General features: G+C 39.3%; 1 protein-coding gene across 1 annotated transcript in view; it reads left to right on the top strand.

Moving 5' to 3' along the window:
- Window positions 1-11,118, top strand: part of meis1a (Meis homeobox 1 a) — a 47,142-nt gene extending 36,024 nt beyond the window's left edge. Inside the window, exons 10-13 of the mRNA XM_054605035.1 lie at window positions 3,872-3,930; window positions 7,477-7,566; window positions 7,851-7,959; window positions 10,217-11,118. Coding sequence (XP_054461010.1) covers window positions 3,872-3,930; window positions 7,477-7,566; window positions 7,851-7,903 — 202 coding nt within the window. The 3' untranslated portion in view covers window positions 7,904-7,959; window positions 10,217-11,118. The remainder of the gene's footprint in view (window positions 1-3,871; window positions 3,931-7,476; window positions 7,567-7,850; window positions 7,960-10,216) is intronic.
- Window positions 11,119-21,542: the final 10,424 nt, after the last annotated feature.

Consider the following 21,542-nt stretch of genomic DNA (forward strand, 5'->3'; position numbering starts at 1 on the left):
CCAAACAGTCCAAAGATGGTGAAACCAACAATTATTTGCTCCTTTAATAATTTAGTGCAACATTTTGATCACAGATCTATGAATGAGAACAGTTTGCTGAACCTTAGGTGAATTACACTGCTCACTCCTGAATGATACTAACTCGTGGACGTAATTAGCTGTTGGTTTACTTTTTTTTGTTTTGTTTTGTTTTATGTGAAATTTGTATGTTTAAATATTGTTATTTGTGCTTTAATGTGAGAAACCAGCCCAGTATCATGAAAGGTCTGCAGGAAATGCTGAAAAATCTGTTGGTTTTGTTTTTCAGGGACACAAATTGTCTGTTGTTTTTCCGTTTCCCTGCAAATAATGCCAATGGCACGTCAATTAGGATCCTAGCAACGGTTAGAGCAAGTGACGTGGTTTTTGAATATCCAAAAAGAGGACTTTTGTTGGGCGGGAGTTGGATGGGGTGCAACAAACAACAATCACGAGTCAGCAGCTCGACACCGCATTGTGGTTTTATGGTTGTATTTTTTATTTGCTTGAACTTATTTTAACATAATTTGTAATGTAAAAAAACAAAACAGACAACTCACGAAACCAATTGATTGCATTTCGTGACTATTTCACAAACTGCCGTGAGACTGTGTTTGAGAATCGTCTTGGCCAGAACGCCCTTAGAAAAATATATTTTAAATCTTAACAGAACCATCCAGGATAAATAAAGGTTCAATAAATAAAATATATATAAAAGAGACCTGATACAAACGGTACCTGAGCACAGTTGGGTGTCGTGTGGAAGTTTATGGGTCGTCTGGCTGCAGAAGAATAAGCCTCAGTGTTATGGAGGCCTGTGGGGGGGCAGCTGATGGTCGAGGCCTTTGTGTGTGTGTGTGTGTGTGTTGTGTGTGTGTGTGTGTGTGTGTGTGTGTGTGTGTGTGTGTGTGTGTGTGTGTGTGTGTGTGTGTGTGTGTGTGTGTGTGTGTGTGTGTGTGTGTGTTTATGGGTTGACAGCTGTAAACTCGGTCTCATGGTGTGAAGGGGTCATGAGTAGGTGAAGCTCTCGACGCTCTAAAGGAGGTTAAAAACAGACTCACATGATTCTCTTAGTTTTTCCACCTCAACTTTAGCGACTTTGAAATTGTTTCTTCTACCAAACGAATAATCCAACAAATATGAAAGAATGACATCAGAACATTCTATCATTAATTATTCACAGCTGCTGAGTTTAAATCAAAATCCCACGATGAGTTATGATTTTTATCCATGGGAGTAATAATTTAAAATACACAGAATATCCTTAAGCCTCTCATCATGGACATGAATTATGAACGGCTCAACCAGTAATTTCTCCGTCTCAAACTGTTCCATCTGGAGGATTTCTAAACGCCAAAAGAGCCTAAAGTATCCAGTATTAACATGAAAAAAACCAACATATTTAAAACATAATTTAATGTAACAGAAACATGTTTTCTTTATTTAAAGAGCCTAAAGTATCCAGTCTTAACATGAAAAAAACAACATATTTAAAACATAATTTAATGTAACAGAAACATGTTTTCTTTATTTAAAGAGCCTAAAGTATCCAGTATTAACATGAAAAAAACCAACATATTTAAAACATAATCTAATGTAACAGAAACATGTTTTCTTTATTTGTCTTCTTCTTTCTCTAATTATCTTGTGACATTGTTCCTGTCACAAAAAAAATATTTCCTTATGGAACCAGTATATCTTCTCGATTGTCCTATACGCTCTTTTTTTCCCCTTATTTCTAAGTATTTTGTGATTTTAGAAGACTGTTTTATTTCAGAAAAGTCTCTTAAACTGCATTTAAGCATTTTTTTGCGCTGAAGTTTTCCTCCGAGTCCAGAGGGAGTAAATTATTTGCACGTTGTCAGCACTTTTGGGGAGGAAACTCCATGGAGACCCGACAATGTCAAATATTTCAGTGAAAGTTATTCATCTTTCCTGTTGGAGCTGATGCAGATCCTCCTTTGCCCTCCTCTAAAAACTCCTCTGTGTTTCACCCCTCCTCCTCCTCCTCCTGTTAGCATTTTTTTTTTTTACTCCCTGAAAAGGCTGCTCTGGCTTTTGTTTTCCTGAATAGGAAACAGGGTCGTCCCCCCACTTTTTCCTTATTTTTTTGTACCCCCCTTCTCCTCCCTCTTTTTCCCTGAACAAGTTGAAATGGAACCATCCCTCCCCGGGGGTGAGGAGGTGGGGTGAGGGGGTGTGGAGTTGGTTGTAAGGGGACATAAATCAAGTGGGGAAAGCACAGAGCTTTCACTCCGGGGCGGGTCAGAAGGGGTCGACGGGCGGTTCAGAAGGCTTTAAGCTGAGGAAGACCAGAGCGACCAGGCGACAGGGGGGAGTAAAAGGAGGAGGAGGGGGAGGAGGGGGGTCACAGAAGGTGCCAGGTCATAGGTCACGCATACCAGGATGATGGCTTTCAAGAGTGTACTTAGAAGGGGACATGTATGAATGCACCGCTGCTGCAGCAGCCCCGCTGACGCCTGAAGGCATCACGGACTGGGTTTCAGTGACGTTCACACTTTTCTACCAATGTTTTTACTTGTTTTACCTGGTTAAGAAGAACTGTATAACCCCTGTATTATCTGTGGAATAATACTTTAAACACAGTAGAAAATGGACTGAAATGTGGCTAAATTGCTGGTTGGCCCGTTGTGTACATCAATAGTTTTCCAATTGGTTAGCAGATGGCCGAGCTCCAGGAAGCAAAGTGTGTAAACAGCTTCGTTGGATTTGACAAATTCATTTAAACTGCAAATAAATCAGAACTTAACTTGAACCAACCTGCTTTAGCGGCTAAATTTGACTTTTAGCTAACGGGTATCTACATTTAAGCTGCTGAATTAAACCAGCGGCTAATAAAAACAGTTTTAGCTACTAACCCGAATTTTTAGCTCACTGAAACCAGTCTGCGTTGGCTGATGAACTGGACCACCAGCCTGACAGGAACATAGTCGTAGATGTTCAACTACAGCTTCATTTTTTGTTTTCATTTTAGCTGCTAAACTGAACTGTTGGCTCAAGGAAATCAAACTGCATTAGCTAATGAATTAGAACGCAAACATCACCAAAGTTTTAGCTGTTAATCTAAAATTGTGGTTCAAAATTAGCTGCCAAGCCTGACTTTTAGCTGACGGAAAACTAAATTCAAGCTCCTGAAATGAACAACAGGATAATAATAACTTGCGATTAAAAAACCCTCTTAGTTTTTACCTGAACTCTAAACTTACTGGAACCAAACTGCATTTTAAACTAAAACTTTGGTCATGTTTCAATTTTATCTGCTAAACTAAAGCTGTTGACTAAAGGAAACAAAACTACTTTAGCTACTAAACCATTGATTTCCTTTGCTTCTTGGTGTTAATCATATCAGTACAAAATACTCTATTATCAAGGCAAGTTGAGTTATTTTTTGTCTTCATCATTGTATCTTCCCGCAAATAGTTAAAATATTCAAAAATAAATTTCCAATATAAAAATCTAGGTACGATAACATGATCTATCATATTTTGCAACGTTTTTTTTAAAACTTCAACATAATTACGTGTCAGTGCTATTTTAGCAACTAGATTTTCCTCTTTACTGATAGATCTGGAAGTTGAAGCTCCACGTGGTTGTATGAAGCCCTTTTCATCTCTATGTTGTGATTTAAACTTTTCTTTTCAGTCTCGCTCTGAAAACCAGAAAAGAAAACACACGAGACAAACTTGTGATATTCTGTGTGCAGTGAGGTGTTCAATGTCCAACAGTGAATCAGAGAGGAACTTAAGGTTTCTCTGCAGCTTTACAGACAGAACATTGAAAACTGCTGCTCCTCCTCATTTATAAACTGTCTCTCTCCTCTTCTGTTTCTCAGGTTCATCAACGCGAGGCGGCGGATCGTTCAGCCGATGATCGACCAGTCCAACAGATCAGGCAAGCTTTATACATTTTTATATTTATCCTCCGATCCTGATCTGCATTCAGATTTGATCATATATCAACATCTGGACCTGATGTTAATAATGTGTAGTTTTGACACTTTGCTTTTGATGATAAAATCGATGCTTAAACAAAGAGAACATTTAATTTCCCTCCATTTTTTGGCCTTCTGTTCAAGCTGTTTTTGTTCATCAAAGCTTTATTTGGTCACATGGTAATGCATGATAATGTTGGGGGGTTAGGGGTTGGTTGGAAGGTCTGACATTTGAGATTTGACAGTTTGTATCTGAAATCCAAATCAAACCCAGAAGGTAAACAACGATAGATGCTGTGATTTTTGAAAGCTTCTTGTGTCGATAAAGTTGCCGATTGGCAGAAAACTCTTGAGTCGGAATCTCAAGGTTCGCAAGATTCAAATGCATCCCACATGGCCTGATGATAAACTACATTGTAGAACTGCTGGTGTTTCTTTTTATTCGTAGCACCTCTGACTCACCTGATTGATGAGCTATGCTTCAATGATACTGTAACACGGTTGCATTCTTAAATGTACAGCCTTACCTTTATCCGTTATTTTTACGTCCAAAATGATTTCAAGTGTTACTTCTCAGATGGTTTGGAGTCCTTGTCAAATCCGAAAGGGTCAATAGCTTCAGAACTACTGTCTAGTTAACTGACACGGCAACAGGACAACAAGTAGATCCGAGTCAAGTTGTGAAAGTCGACATGAGTCCGTCAAGTAGGCTTGCCAAATTTTTGCCAATATTCTGATTTTGGATACTCAATAGCGAAGAGAAAAATTCCTCCATGATGGAACTATTTGAAGGTTTTTTTTCAGGCTCATGTGATCAAACATTTCCAAAACTGTGTCTTAACTTAAGTCCAAAAGAAAAACATTTACTGATAAAAGATTTCCAAAATTCCCAAACAAAGGGAGGCAGACACTGACGAGTTATATTCAGTAAAAAAAGTTGATTTAATAGAAAACACTTAACTCATTTAATCTAATTTAGTATCTACTTCACTTCTCTGCTGTTCAAATATGGTAACTTCACTGGTTGCAAAAAAGAGCCGACGACCAAAACGCCTCATCCGAGGATTCAAAACAGCAATCCACAAACCAATAAATGACATCACGATGACGACGCCCTACTTCTTATAAACAGTCTATGGTCGAGAACATGACACAGTTATCACAAACCTGGATAAGGGCTTCACATGTCACTGTATTCTGGTTTCTAGTGGATAAATTCAGAGGGCACACACAAACATGGAAAAAGGGATTTATCCAAATTTGTGAAAACAGAATGTGATGTCTTCATGTGCAAACACCTGATCATATTTGGAATACTAAGTGCATGTAAAAACACAGCCTGAATTTTGAGCAGTAAGACGAACCAAAAAAAGCCTCACTGTTGAACCCCCCCCCAGCTCCATGCTCTCTGTGTCTTTTGCTCTCTTGGCTCTTCGGTGTGTTAAAGCGAAACAGAGAAGCTTAAACTCCAGGATTGAATGGCCTCTAAACCCCAGCAGGATTAGCTCCAGACAAAGACGCTAATCGCTTTGACTGACCACTCCATTGAACATTTTAACCTGGGATTAAAACAAATAGGAGCCCAGCTAAAGCGGGGCTAAAGTACCGTTAGCCTTTTGGCCCCTAAGCTTTGTTAGCTTTTACCCCGCAGCTGACTTCCACACAAAAGCATCGATGCACTGCTGAATGAGGGCGATGAGAAACTGTTAAAGACCTGGATCCTGGGAATGTGACTATGTAGATTGAAGGGAAAAAAAAAAAAAAAAAAAACTTCCCTCACTTCCCCTGAGGATGAAACTTTATGGAGCTAATTTCCCCCGCGAGGATGAATACATTTCATTTTAAGTCGTCTCATCATTGATTAATGACCGTCACCCTCCTCCTCCTCCTCCTCCTCCTCCTCCTCTTCTCCTCCCTCCAAAGATCAGATGCAAGGAAAATAAATGACAGCATAAACAAGTTTAGCAAAATGGAAGAGATTTTATTTGGATTTTATGCTGAGATTTGTCATTTGGGTTCATTTTAACCAAAACAAAACCAATAAATTACATGTTAGTCCCTCTCTCAATACTTTGACTTCGTGTCTGTGGCCCAGATGTAAATATTTAAAAACACAAATATATGGTTTCTTTTTTTAAGTGTCAGTAATTTCTTAAAACAGCTGGTCACTGTAGTTTTTTATCAAACAAACAAGAGGAAATGGTGCATTTGTTAGGGACTATTTTCAGTGGCGGAGGAATCCATATTTGGTGCTCTAGTGAGTATTTGTGGCAGCAGGACGGTGTGTGTGTGTGTGTGATTGAGCCAAAACAAAATACAGTGTGTGTGTTCATGGTGATGAAGGAACAACAGTGAGGCTCATTAATGTGCTTTTAATGGAGGTCAATGGAGCAGAAGAAGACTATACATCAGGCTTTGATACAAACACAATACTTGTTAGTTAATACATTCACTGTTGGTTTTGCTCTTTTCATGGGATTTGATGACAATAAGAAAAGCCTCACCAGACTTTACACTTCCTGTAGTTTCTTGCCTTCTCCATCCTTTCTTTCATTCTTGCCCTGTTGCTAACAGTAGGGTCTGCGGAGCGGGTCAAAAGGTCAGAGATCATAGATTAGTTGTGTAAAACCCTCTTGACTTGCTTAGACAAAAGGCTGCAGCATAATATTCATCTGCAGAAGAGTGAAGTCAGGCTTTAATTAAAGCACCAAGTCTAAAGTCATGCTATAGTGCCCCTAGAGGCTGGAGTACACAAAGATATATGTAATATATATGGATTTGAAGTGTTGCAAAAATACTATCAGTCAGTATTTTCCATGTAAAATTTGTCCTAAAGGTTGGGGCTAGAGGAGAACTCAGTCTCTAGTTTCAAGTCTTCTTCAATACAGCATGATGTTCATTTAGTAAATGATGCTCCATTTAGAGTCAAATAGACCATAAAGCAGGGTATGCTTTAGGGCGGGGCTACACAGTGATTGACAGCGCACTACCATGGCGTTGCCCGGTCTGGGAGTTCTGCCTTTTTTCTTTTTACAAATTGAACCTTTTCACAATGTGTTTTGACGTCACCAAAAATTCGGTTGTAGTTCGCTCCACCCTCTCGTGTCACTTCTTGTTGCAAAAAGACTAGATGGTGACGGCCAAATGATGAACTTGAGGCTTCAAAACGGCAGTGAACAAACCAATTGGTGACTTTACAGCGACTACGTCCATTTCTTATATAAAGTCTATAGGTCAGGAGTCAACAAAGTCATTGTTGTTCATCCTCTGGGGAGCAGGAATAGAGAGTAGTAGATAGTAGAGTTTAAGTAATTTCTTTCTCTAAACCAAAGTGTCTTAACGCCAACGAGAGGCGGATCTCTCTCCATGAGGGAGAAGTCGTGTGATAGACAGCAGCTGTCAGACCGTCCTTAGCCTCACAGTGTGAGTGAGAGTGATGTCATCACTGTGGGACAGCAGGAGTGAGATAATTAAAAAGAGTAATCCCCCCTCCTCCTCGTCCACAGTGGGCCATGCAGGACCGTACGGCCCAGATGGTCAACCAATGGGAAGCTTCATTATGGACGGACAGACACACATGGGAATCAGACCACCTGGTAAACACACGCACACGCACACACACACACACACACACACACACACACACACACACACACACACACACACACACACACACACACACACACACTTATGTTGTTGTGAACTGTGGAGATGCAGTTCTAAATTGTGTGCATTTTAATAAATCTGAATTTCAAATATATTTAACTGAATTATTGAAATACTGCATTACATCAACATTGACAGAAACAAGTTTAAGGCTGCACTAACAAACATGGTTGTTCATGGTTGAACTGATGTGGTCCTTGTGTTTGTCCTTCAGGTCCTTTAGGTGGAGTGGGGATGGGGGTGGAGGGACAGTGGCACTACATGTAGCACCACCACCTCCACGCTGCAGCCAGAGGACACGCCCATTGACCCGGGAAACCACCGTGAGTAACGCGAGTCAAGTGATTAAAGGGACAGGTCAACCACATGACATTTTTTTAGTTTTGGTTGATTCACTTTCTTCTTTAGATATTTAGCGGTCCAGATTTTGATTTGTCCCTTTTTTGGCAAATGAATTACGCTGTATAGTCGGTAAATATGAATTTAAGAGTTGCTTGATTTAACACGATAATGACGTGTGTATTCTATAGTGGCAATCTTTAAGATTTAAGTCCTGGTTGTTTTTTCCAATTTGTATTTTAATGAAAGCAAAGGAGTTGTGTGTGTTGTTTTAGTTAATTCGTCAGGTTTTCAGAGTCGTGTGCATAGGTTAATTTTGCATGTATTAAATAGGAAAAAAAAACTGTAATACAGCGTTTTAAATGTCGCCACGGACACCCAGTTTGTAATACTGCAAATATTTAAATATTGCAATACTTTTATCAGTGGGTCGTTGGCTAACCTCATTTGGGGAAAGATAGTGACTTAACAGACATTCATTTAAATTAAAATTTTCAAGATTGTCACTTTAATAACATAATGTCAGTATTAAATTTGTTTAATATCAATGCTATCGTCAATCATCATGACACCACTATATTCACAAATGTCCATAAATCAACTCATACAAATCATAGAAAGAAGCATCTTTAAACATAAATTCAGCCATTTTTTTGTAATTGTTATCTGTCTCCATTGTAGAAAAGTCAGTGAGACATTTATGGCGCAAGTTCACCAAAATGTTAAGAAATATAGAGATAAAGTGGGGCTCCCATTTTAATCACTTCCTCCATAGCAGCATATTTCCTTTAGCAAAACACATTTCTATCACAAGACCCTTTAGTGGCAGTTCTGGAGCTTTCATTCACATCATCTGTCATAGTCAAATGTTCATTTTTCTATTTATTTTATGACTTCTCGTCCATGTTTTCTTAAAGAAACACTAGACTTAGAGGCAAAAAAAGAAAAGAAACGAGACGTCAAAACATCTCTCTCATCCTCTGCGGTCCTTTACGGCTCCTCCTCGCTAATTAAAGCCGTTTCCATCTGATTTAAAGGTCAATTAATCCTCTGAGATCCTCTCCACATTCGCTCTAACGAACTGATCATTAGCGGGAGACGCAGAAAGCTCTCATCTCTTTATTTGATTACACGGAGTCCAATTACTCCGTAAGCAATTTTCATTATTAAGCTGGAGTCGAGGAGGGAGGAGGGAGGGGGAGGGGGGGAGGGAGTGAAGGGAGGGGAGATTAAGAGGATGTTAATGTGTAGAGAGGAAGTGTAGAGGAGTTAGAGATGGGAGGAGGAGGGGGAGGTGGAGGAGGGGTTTCCCTAAAATGTGGTCAGTCAGACGGCAACTTCACTCAGAACGAAGACAATTAAAGAGTCTTCAGAAGAAGCGTTTTCTTTTCTCCCCTCTGACATTATTGAGCTTATGGCTGCCGGGAAACAATACACCTGTCAGCTGGGATCTGATGCAGCCATGCATGCAGGAGACACACACACACACACACACACACACACACACACACACACACACACACACACACACACACACACACACACACACAGATTTATATATACACGAGGAAATGACCACTTCACATCCATTTGGCCTTTTTTTCCCTCCTCATTTGCTTCTTCTATAAAATTACTCCTAAACTTTGGCCCCTTTGAACATATTTAAAACAGCAAAGAGTTCAACTTTGGACGAAGTGGAAGTTTGCACCGAGGTGGAAGAAACACTCGGATACAACAACAACAACAACAACAAGCATCAGTAAAAAACAAAACAAGTATAATAAATGATTAATAAACTAGTAAAGATATGATCAAAAAAGTAAGCTGTAAAACTAACAAAAACTAAATGTAATGGTGTAAACTCGGACATACATTTCTAATTGAACCCAGTTAGATCCTTACTGTTAACCTGTTCGTTGTCTTTACATACATTTTGGATTAACACCTTATGATATCTTTTAATATTTGCACTATTTCCCACTTTATGTTGCAGCTGCTGCACATCTGTTTTCTCTCAGGATATAAAAAAGCTCTATCTTATCTTATTCTGTTACAACATGCAGATGAATGTTTCTGTTCTTGTCCCAGAATGGACCTGGACCTTACGGTGACTTGCATCGATTAAGAAGTTGTTATTATTCCCACTGACAAAAAGAATATAAATATGACAAGATCGTTGTTTTGATTTTAATTGACTTCCTGTTGACACTCCGCCATCTGTTTTTTTTTTATTCTCTGCAGGACTCCCATCAGCCGGTCTGCAGACCTCCTCGGAAAAGGGATCTCTGAGCAGGACCCCGTCCTCCTCTAAGCCCCTCCCCCTCTGGGCGTCTACCTGGCCTCCATAAGGAAAAAAACACCTGATTTCCGCCGTTACCATGGAGACGCCATGTGGCTTACAATCCAACACAAAAACAAAGAGACCCTGGGGACAGACGGAGAACCTGGAAAGGAATAATAATAAACAGCTGTGTTTCCTCACTGACGACACTTTGGGAGGACTTTTTTTTTTTTCTGAATCAGGATCTGGATTTGGTCGTTTCCTGTGATGTCATCAGCCCAGATTGTCCTCCAACAGATCTGACCTCCTCTCTCCTCTCTGGACTACAACTACAGAAGCCTCAAGTGGACATTTTGACACCAGCAGAGCTTCACCTCCACCTCCTCTCCAGCAGTTGTGAACTCATATCGACGTGAAGCTGATGTCTGTATTTTCTCCCCGAGGCGTTCTTCTTTTTTTTTTTTAAACGTGTCAGCAAACCGTTCTTTCAAGAAGCCGAAGCTCTTTAAAGATGGACGGCAGAGGTCACATGACCGAGCGCTGTTTACCGAGAGAGAGACAAGTCGTTACAAGTGCTCTGCTGCTGCCCTTTTTTTTTTTTTTTTCTTTGCATAATATAGTGTTTTAAAGGAAAGGACTTGTGCTGTTTCACGTTTCACACTGTGTGTGTTTGTCTCTTTTTTTTTCATAGACTTCTATCTTCCCTCGAGTCCCACAAAACCCTTTTGAGTTCCAAAATAAAATAAAAAAAAGTGAAGTGAAATTTGTTCCCCGGTTTGTGGAAGTATTTCATTATTGACGCCTGGAGGTGTTGGCTCCTCGTAGTGCTGTCAGAAGGAGTTTGTTGTGTAAAACATGTGACAGCAGGAGAAATAAATAATTTACTACTTTACAGGTTCGTTCTTTACCTGTTTATTTCCAGGTTTCCTTCTCTACATTTCAGGGGTTTGACAGCTGGAGTGACTAGATACTTAGGGGACTTATATTTTATATTAAAAACATTATCCAATAATCACCTTTTAGAAACTCTTTATTTAACTCTTTAAGTCTTTTACTTTTCTACTAATTTCCTTTAAATTTTCAAAATAATTTCCCATAAATATGCTGCTATGTTACTATTAAATATAGCAGAATTTCCTGGAAAGTATCAAATGATTTAATAATTTAATTATAAGGGAAATGTGGAGAGTGTGTGGTCAGTACTGTAGGTAAACACTTGATCTTAACATGCTTATATTTAGTTCACTACCAGAAAATGCATGACAACGGCAGATTGTACTTGTGCACACTGAATGTTGTTCTGCAGCCTTTTGAGCATTTGAAGCTGAAGTGAACTCTCACCGACAAAGATCTAAAAGAATAATTTATGCATTAAGGTTTTCAGGTTGGAGGGTGAACTTTCCAATCTTTGGACACAGTTTATAGATATTTTTGGCTGCTTATAAAAACCACCAAACGCTTCTGTTCAACCTATAAACACTTTGTCCATTTCCAGATTCATTAGTGCCAAAATATAAACTGCAGCCTGCTTCAATGTCCTAAGAAATGTCAACATAAAGCGAAACGTCTTTACTTCTTTAATTCCTTCTTTCTACTTTTCTGTATCCTCCTTTCTGTCCGTCCATTATTTTATTCAAATGCCTTCCTCCCTTCTTTTCTTTAACCTTTTTCTTTGATCTGAACATTTGTAAAGAAATCTGAGAACAGAGCTGAACTCTTCTCCTTTTCACATTACAAAAGTACTGAGGATATTTGAGTATATTTTGTTGCTAATACTCATTTACTTTACTTAGTTTTTACTTCTAAATTAGTACTTTTTCACGTGGTGCTACTTTAAACACAATATATTCTTCCAGGGTTCAGACAAAAGTAGAAAACTAACTTTTAAACTATGAATATGAAACTATTAGTCACCATTTTATTTATTTTCCATTTCTGCAGTGCCGACATGGCAACTCCGTTAAATTCACCTCAAATCAACACACTGGAGGGGTAAAGGCCAAAACAACCTTCAGCAGAACTGAGGGGGAAACTAAAGTTACAACTTTAATTTGAATGTGTCATTTTTTTGAAAGTCACTCTGGTTTAGAAGAGGGAAACAGAAACAGCAGCTGGCTCGCTCTGCCTTTTTCTGGCACTCGGCCTGTCGTCCACTTTGGTTTAAAAATAATCTCACAAAATCGTCACTTCTTCACACACAGCGAGCATGTGCAGACCTGAGGGAGGTTTTTTTTTTTCTACTCTTTAAGTCTGGCAGAAGACTGTTGCAACTCTTCCTCAGGAATTCAACTGAGGAGGAGGAGGAGAAGGAGGAGAGGTGAAAAAAAAGGGCGATTTACGTAAATCTGCTCCAAACTCTTAAATGGAGAGATTAGTTCCCCCTCACGCTCCAGTTGGCCTCCTCAATGGATGTGCTCTCCCAATCCGCTGGGAGTTTCCTAGATACACCTCATTTCAAAGCTGGCAGCCACAAAAGAGATCATTTATCTTCCTCTTAAAATCAATTACTAATTTGGAGCAGGGAGTTGAGGGGAGAGACAGCATTCAGCCGGCTGCAGGAAACAGAATTCGTACTGATGACTTTTATGGTAGTTGTGATGTGTGTTTTTATAATTTTTTTGTTGTTTTTTGTTTTTTTAAACCAACTGGAGGTTATTTTTGAAGCACAAAAACAACATGTGTGTCCTCTTTGCTGCTCTTCACCCTCTGAGCTGACTGACAGGCGGCGGCTTCAACTCCCATGTTTGACTGCCCTCTTTAGGGGATTGTGGAAACTGCCTTCATCTCAGTTTTTTAATTTTTTCTCTTTTTTAAAAGCTGAATGTGTGATTAGCTAGTCAGAGGATGTCAAAGAATAAAAAATGAAGGAGATGAGACATCATGTGAAGTGGAGAGAGAGTCCCTGGAGACGGTGACGGGTTGTGACAACAACACAGCAGGAAATAAACGGGAACATCGTGTGTGAGAAAATTGGTAAACTGTTTGGAGCTGTGGTGAGCTGTGATTTCCCACAGATCACTCAGGCAGTGAATGCAGTGTGTGCAGGCAGATTTATTACAGTTATTACTATAACTACTATTCATAAACACACACAAACATGCCAGAGTCAAGACATGTAAAAAGAATATTCATTTAGAATACTTTGATAACTTTTAAGCTTTCAGTGTCCGTCTAATGGGGTCAAAGGTCGTATTTAGCGTACTGATAATAAAAGAAAACAATTTACTATAAAGGTAGCTGTTACTGACTGCCATATTTACACTAATGTAAAGCAGTAGTACTACATAACTAAGTACTTGTACTTGAAGATTTTTTTTCACGACACTTCTCTATGTCTCAGAGGGAAATTACAATTATTTTGATTGATATTTGTCGACATACTTAGACTGTTTTTTTTGACAAGCTATACAATGACCTCTCTTGAAATGCTTTATCAATAACTTTTACAACTTACTTTACAATACTTTTTTTCAAATGATTTTCATTGATCTACTCTTATGACTTTTTCAGTTCTTTCTTCGACTTATTATACTAGGACTTTTTTTTTCGAAATTACAGTATCAAATATCCCATGTTTTTCTTTAAAGTTAAATAAATAAATGTCCCAGAGAGCTGTGGTATAAGTACCAATCAATCAAAGAGCTACAATGTATAACAGTTAAATTAGAAGTTGAGCTTTGTAGAGCCTGCTGGATAGTTTCACAAATTTGATTTAGTTCACTTTTCGATTCATTTTTCAACAAATCCAGCAGCTGTAGTGAGTTTTCTTTAATGTGAACAAGACTTTCGATACATTAAGTACATTTATCTTCCCACACTTCTGTACTTTTACTTCAGTAAAGTGTACGATTTTTTTTTTTTATGGGATATTTGTACAATGTGACATTGCTACTTTTAACCTCAGTAAAATATCTCAGTACCGTTCGCAGGCTAAAGAAGAACAAACCTTGATGACTAAACGGAGCTTCATCTGAATAATTTGTGGAGTTTCCCTTTAAGTTTGTCATCCAGTGAGTCAAAAGTCTAGAGGATGATTTTGTGAAACAACCACTACAATTATACTCTTGTGATTCAGTTAAATCTTGACGTGTAATGGAGAAAAGGGTACATTTTCAATGTATGAAGACCCCCGTCCCTGCACTTAGCCCCATATCCCCCGGGAAACCCCTGATATTTCATGTTGAGTAGTGTGAGTTGTACGAAGGGGAGTCAGTCAGTTTATCTGTATCGGCGTTTGTCATCGTCTGTGTGTCGTCTCTCAGCAGGAAAGAATGCAGCCGAGACGTTCAGATGGAGATGGATCGGTCCCGAGGAGCTCCTCCTGGCTCTGGTGCCCAGGAGATGACCCTCTCTGGAGGTAACCAGGTTTATCTAAACAAACCCCCTTAATGTGGACTCGAGTCACAAACGTTGAGTGGAGCAGACCCCTAAAAGAAATTCCGAGGAGACATTAATCCGCCTCCTCCAGGTCTGGACCTGTGACCCGCCGGTCCATCAATACTCTGCTTTAAAACAACAGTCGCCATGAGCTCACTGGCCTCCTCCTGGAAAAAAAAAAACCCTCTCTGTTCGTTCTCCAGGTCCGTGGGATCCGGGAGACCTGAACGCAAAAGTTGGATAATTTATTGCCTTTAATTAAATGCCTGCTTCAGGAGGGATTAAATGTGTTTCCTCCATGTGCGGGGCAAAAGGGGAAGGTGTTCAGTGTCGGACAGAAGATCCAGAGACTCGGGGAGGGGAGGATCATGGTTACCTTTTGGGAGGAAGTGGAGGAGGGTGAGGGTGGAGGAGGAAAGGGAGGGAGGGAGGGGTCAGTTTACCTCGACGGGAGACTTCCACCTGGTTGACAGGAAGTCGACCTCGTTTATGAGAGACAATCGTCATCTGTTCACCTGAACGTTCAGGTCGTTTAAAGACGAACGGACTGTTGTCTACGGGTAAATATAAGTAGTATTAGGGGTTGAACTAGTAGTAGTAGTAGTAGTAGTAGTAGTAGGAGTAGTAGTAGGAGTAGTAGGAGTAGTAGCAGAAGTAGGAGTAGTAGTAGTAGTAGTAGTAGTAGTAGTAGTAGTAGGAGTAGTAGGAGGAGTAGTAGTAGTAGTAGGAGTAGTAGTAGTATTATTTTTGTGTTCCCCATTTCTCATTTAGATGTTTCTATATGAGCATAAAACTATATTTTGGTATAAAAATGTGATTTAAAAAGAAACTAATGACATAAAAAGCTGAATAATAACTTAAAATAAATATATAAAACTAATACCATAAAAATCTACTTGCATAAAGAACTAACTTAATAACTAAAACTACGACTAAATCTACGACTTATGACATTAAAAAAGAATTATAAAATAAAAATGTTTAAATGGCTTGAATAAATGAATAAATTAGATGCAAGTTGAAATGCCAGAAATGAAATTTGCTTTGATTATTTACAGTTTTTATACAAAGAATATAAGTTAGAAAAAAGGGTGAATACAACAGGTCCATTTAGAAGCTTTTCTGGAGCTTCCGGTTGTATTAAAAGAACTTCATGAATGGAGTTTTTTTTCTGCGCAGAAGCTGAGGAAGAGAATCCAGAACAATTAAATAGACCAAAAAAATAAATAATAATAATACTGAATCAGATAAAATTAACTATTTTATGTGTTGAGGTGTTTTTGACTAAAATGGTCGTCGGTGGAAAGTAACTACTTACATTCACTCAGGTTCTGTTCTTACATTTGAGGTATTTGTATGGTGGCTTTCCAGATGTTTTGATGTTGAATGTTTGTGATAAACTGAAGGATGAAGTGTTTCCTTTATGTTTTGAGAAAACTCTCCTACTTCTTAAGCTAAATAAACTCTTTAAAAAACGTCTTGGATCAGCTGGAAAATGCATCGTCACAAAGCTGAAAACAGGCTGTTTTTTTGTTAAAAACATCTACAGCAGTAAAATACAACATACACATAAATTCAGCAGTACTATTAATCCAGATACATCATATATAATAGTAAAACACTGTCAGGGAACATTTTACTTCTACTTTTCATACTTTAAGTGATCTGCTGATAATACTTACATACTTTTACTTAAACAGGTTGTTAAGGCAGGACTTTTACTCGTAGTTGAGTATTTTCACAGTGTGGTATTAGTACTTCTACTGAAGTAAAGGATCTGAATACTTCTTCCATATTTCTCAAAGCAGAAGTTAAATAAGCAGTCGGACATCAAACTGATGGGAGTTCTCTGTGAAAACACAGTTTGAAAGTCTTCCTCCATTTCGCCAACCATTCCTCATGTCCTCCTGACGGCAGGTCTGAGGTCAGATTCATTTCTCCTGCTCAGAGGACGGACTAATGGCTCACAGCGACGTGTAATCTGTGGCTGTGAGGAGAGTGAGTATCAATCAGGTTAATGAGAGCGAGAGGGTTCAGCCTGCAGCAGCTCGCCCACCGGCCATCAGAACCACTTCAATTAGCTTAGCTCGTTAGCGCGGGGGGGCCTAAACAGGTTTCATTTTTTGAACAAACACCACAAACGACATTACGACGCCAAGCTGAAGAAGCGTGAGGCCTTCTGAGCCTAAATCCTTTAGTGAAGTAAAAGTACTGCATCTGAAACCTTACTTTAGTAAAAGTATGTAAAGAAGTCCTGTTTTCAGCTTTGTGACTTTGCATTTTTCAGCTCATCCAAAAGGCTTTTTAGGTCGTTTATTTTAGCTGAAGAAGAATTTTCTCAACACATAAAGAAACTCTTCAGTTTATCACAAACCTTTCAACACATCTGGAGATATGCGGATGAGGAATTATAATCTGAAACAGCCCTTTATTGAAGTCGGAATAAACAAAATGTCTTCACTTGAAGCTTTAAACTGAGCGAGGGTTTTGTGTGTTTGTGTGTTTTTTTGGGGGTCGAGGAGGTTGGACGTGACCTTGGTTGATCATGTTAGCGGTGTGTGTGTGTGTGTGTGTGTGTGTGTGTGTGTGTGTGTGTGTGTGTGTGTGTGTGTGTGAGGATGAAGGGGGGGTTTACCTTCCTCTGTGTGTGACGATCCATCACGGCAGCAGAGCGTGGAGGAACAGGAGCTCACGTAAACACTGTGAATGCTGGGAGCTTTTTGTGTTGTGTGCAGTTGCTTTTATTCAACAGAGCTCCAGTTTGAGATGGTTTTAGGTTATTTACAGGAACAGCGGATCAAAAAATTCTGGTTCTCCTCTGTTGAAAAATGTTCATTATCTCTGTCAAATAAGCGGTGGTGGAATGTAACTAAGTACATTTACTCAAATGCTGAACAACAGTAAGAATCTGAGGTATTCATGGAACTTTCTACTTCTACTCCAGTACAAATGTCTGACAGCTTTACTTTACTTTACAGATTAAAAATGTAATACAGAAAACATATGAAAAAATTCTAAAACACTATGTTTTGTGAAAAATTTAATTAACAAACACTTTATAGTACAGCTGAAAATATTAATCCATTGATTTATTAGTCGACTGACAGAAATTCAATTGGCAACTATTTTTGTAATATATATTTTTTAATAGTTTAAAATATGATATTAAGTAAATTACCCAATAGTGTATACACATGGTGGAGTTGTCACTTTGGGCTCTGGGTCATTGTGACAGCATTTCTCACTATTTACAATATTTTTATGAACCAAACAATCAACTGACAAATGGAGAAAATAATCGGCAGAATAATCAATAATGATAATAATCATTAGTTAATAGTTCAAAATGAGCTCCAACTCAACTACAAAACAATAAAATCCTGCTTTTACATTAATGCATGAGTAATAATAACCCAAAAATATTATATATATATATATATATTAGTAAAACAGACACAGGGAACATTTAATACTTTAAGTACATTTTCCTGATTATACCTACATATTTTCACTTAAGTAACATTTTCATGCAGGACTTTTACTTGTAACAGAGTATTTTAACAGTGTGGTATTAGTCTGTATACCAATACTTATAATTCAGCTTGTGTGAGTAGATAAACTGAATTTAAACCAAGCTGAGAATGACCCTCTCTATAAACTGTCCCTTCATCCGTCTTCAGAGTCCAAGAAGTTAATTTCCATGAACGTTTTACTTCCCCCCGTGGCCTCACATACTCTCCCTCCCACCTCGTCAACTTTTACACAAGTTTGTCTATAAAAACTGCAGCCGGAGGATCCAGCGTTGGAGAGTTTTCCAGCCGGCGACAGAAATCTCCCCTGAATGGGTTTGAACGTCTCGACTACGGGTCAAAACTGAAGCCCATTATTGAGAAAAGCAGAGGAACAGTCAGGGTTTCATTGCAGCGTGGCGATTGCACGCCCGGTTTCCCAGCAGTCCAGTAAAGCTCCTCCATAAATCCAAACAATTCTCGCTGTTGGAGCGGAGAGGGGATTTCTCTGGACTCCAGGGGAAAGAAGGGGGAGAATAAAACCAGCGCTGTTATAGAGACGTTAAACATTTTGGCTTGAAGTAGACTACAGCTGACACGGAACTGCGTAGTATTGTCATCGTGGGAAGAGTTAAGATTTTGGAGGATTGGTTTCATTGCTCTATTGAACGTTCAGATATACTCTGAGATGCTGTTTTGTCAGCGGGCCGGCGTGCTGACAGCTCAGCCTGCTGCAGCTACGCTCTGAAAATGAAAAGCATTCCTGCGGGTGTCTTTTTCAGATTTTTGGAGAGAAAACAGAGCAGCTTCCCAAACGCGTTAACCCAAACGCAATTAGCTCTCAAAAGAAATATTCTGCTTTCAAGATCCATTGTGTTTGGCTCTTCTTTGTTGTTTCATCAGATGTTCGTCGTGTTCTGTTTAATCTGGGAGCCCGTTAGAGAGCAGCTGTGGTTCTTTGTGCCCAACGATGAGAGAGTCGGTTCATGTGAAACTTTGACCACATCTCACCACAACAAGGTGGTTCTCCAGTCGCCTCAGAGAGAGTTACAGACTGTTATGGGCTCTCTGGAATCTCAGGACTCAGTTCATGTCTCGAACTTACGAGGAAGTATACACTACTGGCAGGGCTATGGGGGGGCATGTTGATTGGTCGGTCAGTCCTCCACTTCAGGCCGTTCTCATTCAGCGTTCGTAGCTACGCCGACCAAAAATGATGCGCTCTAATTCGTACAAATCCCACAAAATAAATTAAAGTGTAATCCATGTAATAATGGAACAGATTGCATAAGGCCATAAATAGTGTGAAGGAGGAGTGGCGGATGGGTGAAACGAAATCCAGTCATTCACCCAGGAGATCGCTGTTTGTGCAACGTGTGAAACAAGAAGGCAACGTTGATTTATTTGTCACTTAACTTCCGTACTTTGCTTTTCCTAAACCTAACCTAAACTAAGTAGTTTAGTTCCCTAACTGATTAGTTTCCTGTGAAGACGGAAGTATATTTTGAAAAGTCCGTAGACTGCATGTAATGAGTGGAAAGTGAAACCTGTTGCTGGTAGGAAAACGCACGAAAAACGAGGAGGAACTTTTTGTAGGATATCATACAAACCGTTAAAATAACTGCGGAAGTTCGATTTACTGAAGTACACAAGTAACGTGACAAATAAATCAACATTGAACATCGTTAACAGAAGGAAGGAACAGCGGTCTTATGTTTGACAGATCCAACAATCCAACTCCCTTCCCACCGATCCGCTGAGTGCAGTTTGTGCATGATTACGTCGATAACATACAAAATAGGATATCTACGAATTACGACCGATTATTTTTCGTAGGTATAGCTACAAATGCTGGATGAGAACAACCTGTTCAGAGTGAGGAACCTTTTTCTTTAGATTTGTTCTCATCAGAAAGCTGCCCTTTTGCAGTGACCTCATCAGAACAAGAATGAACTACTAAACTCAAACTTAAAAACTTTTCCTCTTGTTTCGTCTGTGCGTGCCTCTGCTCCAACTCTATGTACGCCTCTCAAAAAACAAAGAGCCGGGACACCATCTGACATAAATTACAACGGGCCAGTCGGTGGCAATAAATGCGGCATTAAGTTCCGCCCAAACACACGCAGGCCTGCACACTGGAGCGGGCACTTTGTGGGCGACGTCTTGGACGCCTTTCAGATGGATGTGACGGAGCCACTTATCGTGGAGTTTATAGGCCGGTAATGAAACAGTAACCGGAGTCGTTTGCACGCATTAAAGTGGGTGTTGAAGTGGAAATGTGCAAGGGAGGCTCGTGGAACATTAGACTTGAAGTGCGGCGAGCTGTAAACTGTGTACTCTGGACTCTCCACGGGAATTCTTTTCAAGCTTGTGATAGAGGAAATGTTGCTCATCTCCGTCTGGTAACCGGCTGCAGCTCAAAGGGAGGACAGTGGATGAATGACGTCATGACTGCAGACCTCGTCCAGTTACACTTTCCTGTGCTTCATACGAGCTAAAAATATCCCCCGCCTCTGAAAACCTTTGTCTTCTTAACTGAGCCACATCTGCACTGTTTTAGACACCCCATATTGTCCATATCTTTGAGCTCTGGTTTCTTTTTTAATAACTCTATTTAAGGAAAAATATACGTTTAAATGCCTCAAAGCAGACTCAATTCAAAGGAAACTACAGACTCTGTAGTCTGATTCTCTTGTTCTCGCCTTATATTTCAGCTAAATCGTCCCAATTTTTGTGTCGGTCAGGAACAAAGAGCTGAAACACGCCGACAGTTTCTTGGAGACTGAAAAAACAAAATCTTTCCAGAGAGAAAGAAAAACAAACAGCTTCTCAGAGTCAATCAGCTTAATGAGGGTGATTAGGTTGATGTTCTTAATGAGACGAAGCCTCTTAGGTAGAGCTGTTTTACTACTGTAGAGATATAAACAGTGGTGGAAGAAGTAATCCGATGCTTTACTAAACTTTTAAAATACTTAAAATACTGCTAAAAAGTCCTTGTACTATTATATGTTATATCATAAGCTTGTTTGTACTCATGCATCCATGTAAAAGCCGTATTGTATTGTTTCAAATGTTACTTATTTAGAACTACTAACTAAAGATTATTTTCATCATGAATTAATCTGCAGATTGTTTTCTCCAATAAACAATTAATTGTCCGGTTTGTAAAATTAGTTAAAAAAAATTGTGAGAATGTCAGTTGGTGCCCGTTGCATCGCAGCCAATCCCACCACCAATCATTGTGTTCATACACTCACACAGAAACTGCATTGCTTCATGTATTTGAGATTAATCTATGCAGATCACACTTAAAATAGAAATGTTCAAAATGATGGGGGTTGATGCTGATGACACCCCAGAAAATAGGGACTATTTAATAGGAGTATTTATGTTGTTTTGT

The sequence above is a fragment of the Anoplopoma fimbria genome, chromosome 9 (assembly GCF_027596085.1).
Source record: "Anoplopoma fimbria isolate UVic2021 breed Golden Eagle Sablefish chromosome 9, Afim_UVic_2022, whole genome shotgun sequence".
NCBI classification, from domain to species: domain Eukaryota; kingdom Metazoa; phylum Chordata; class Actinopteri; order Perciformes; family Anoplopomatidae; genus Anoplopoma; species Anoplopoma fimbria.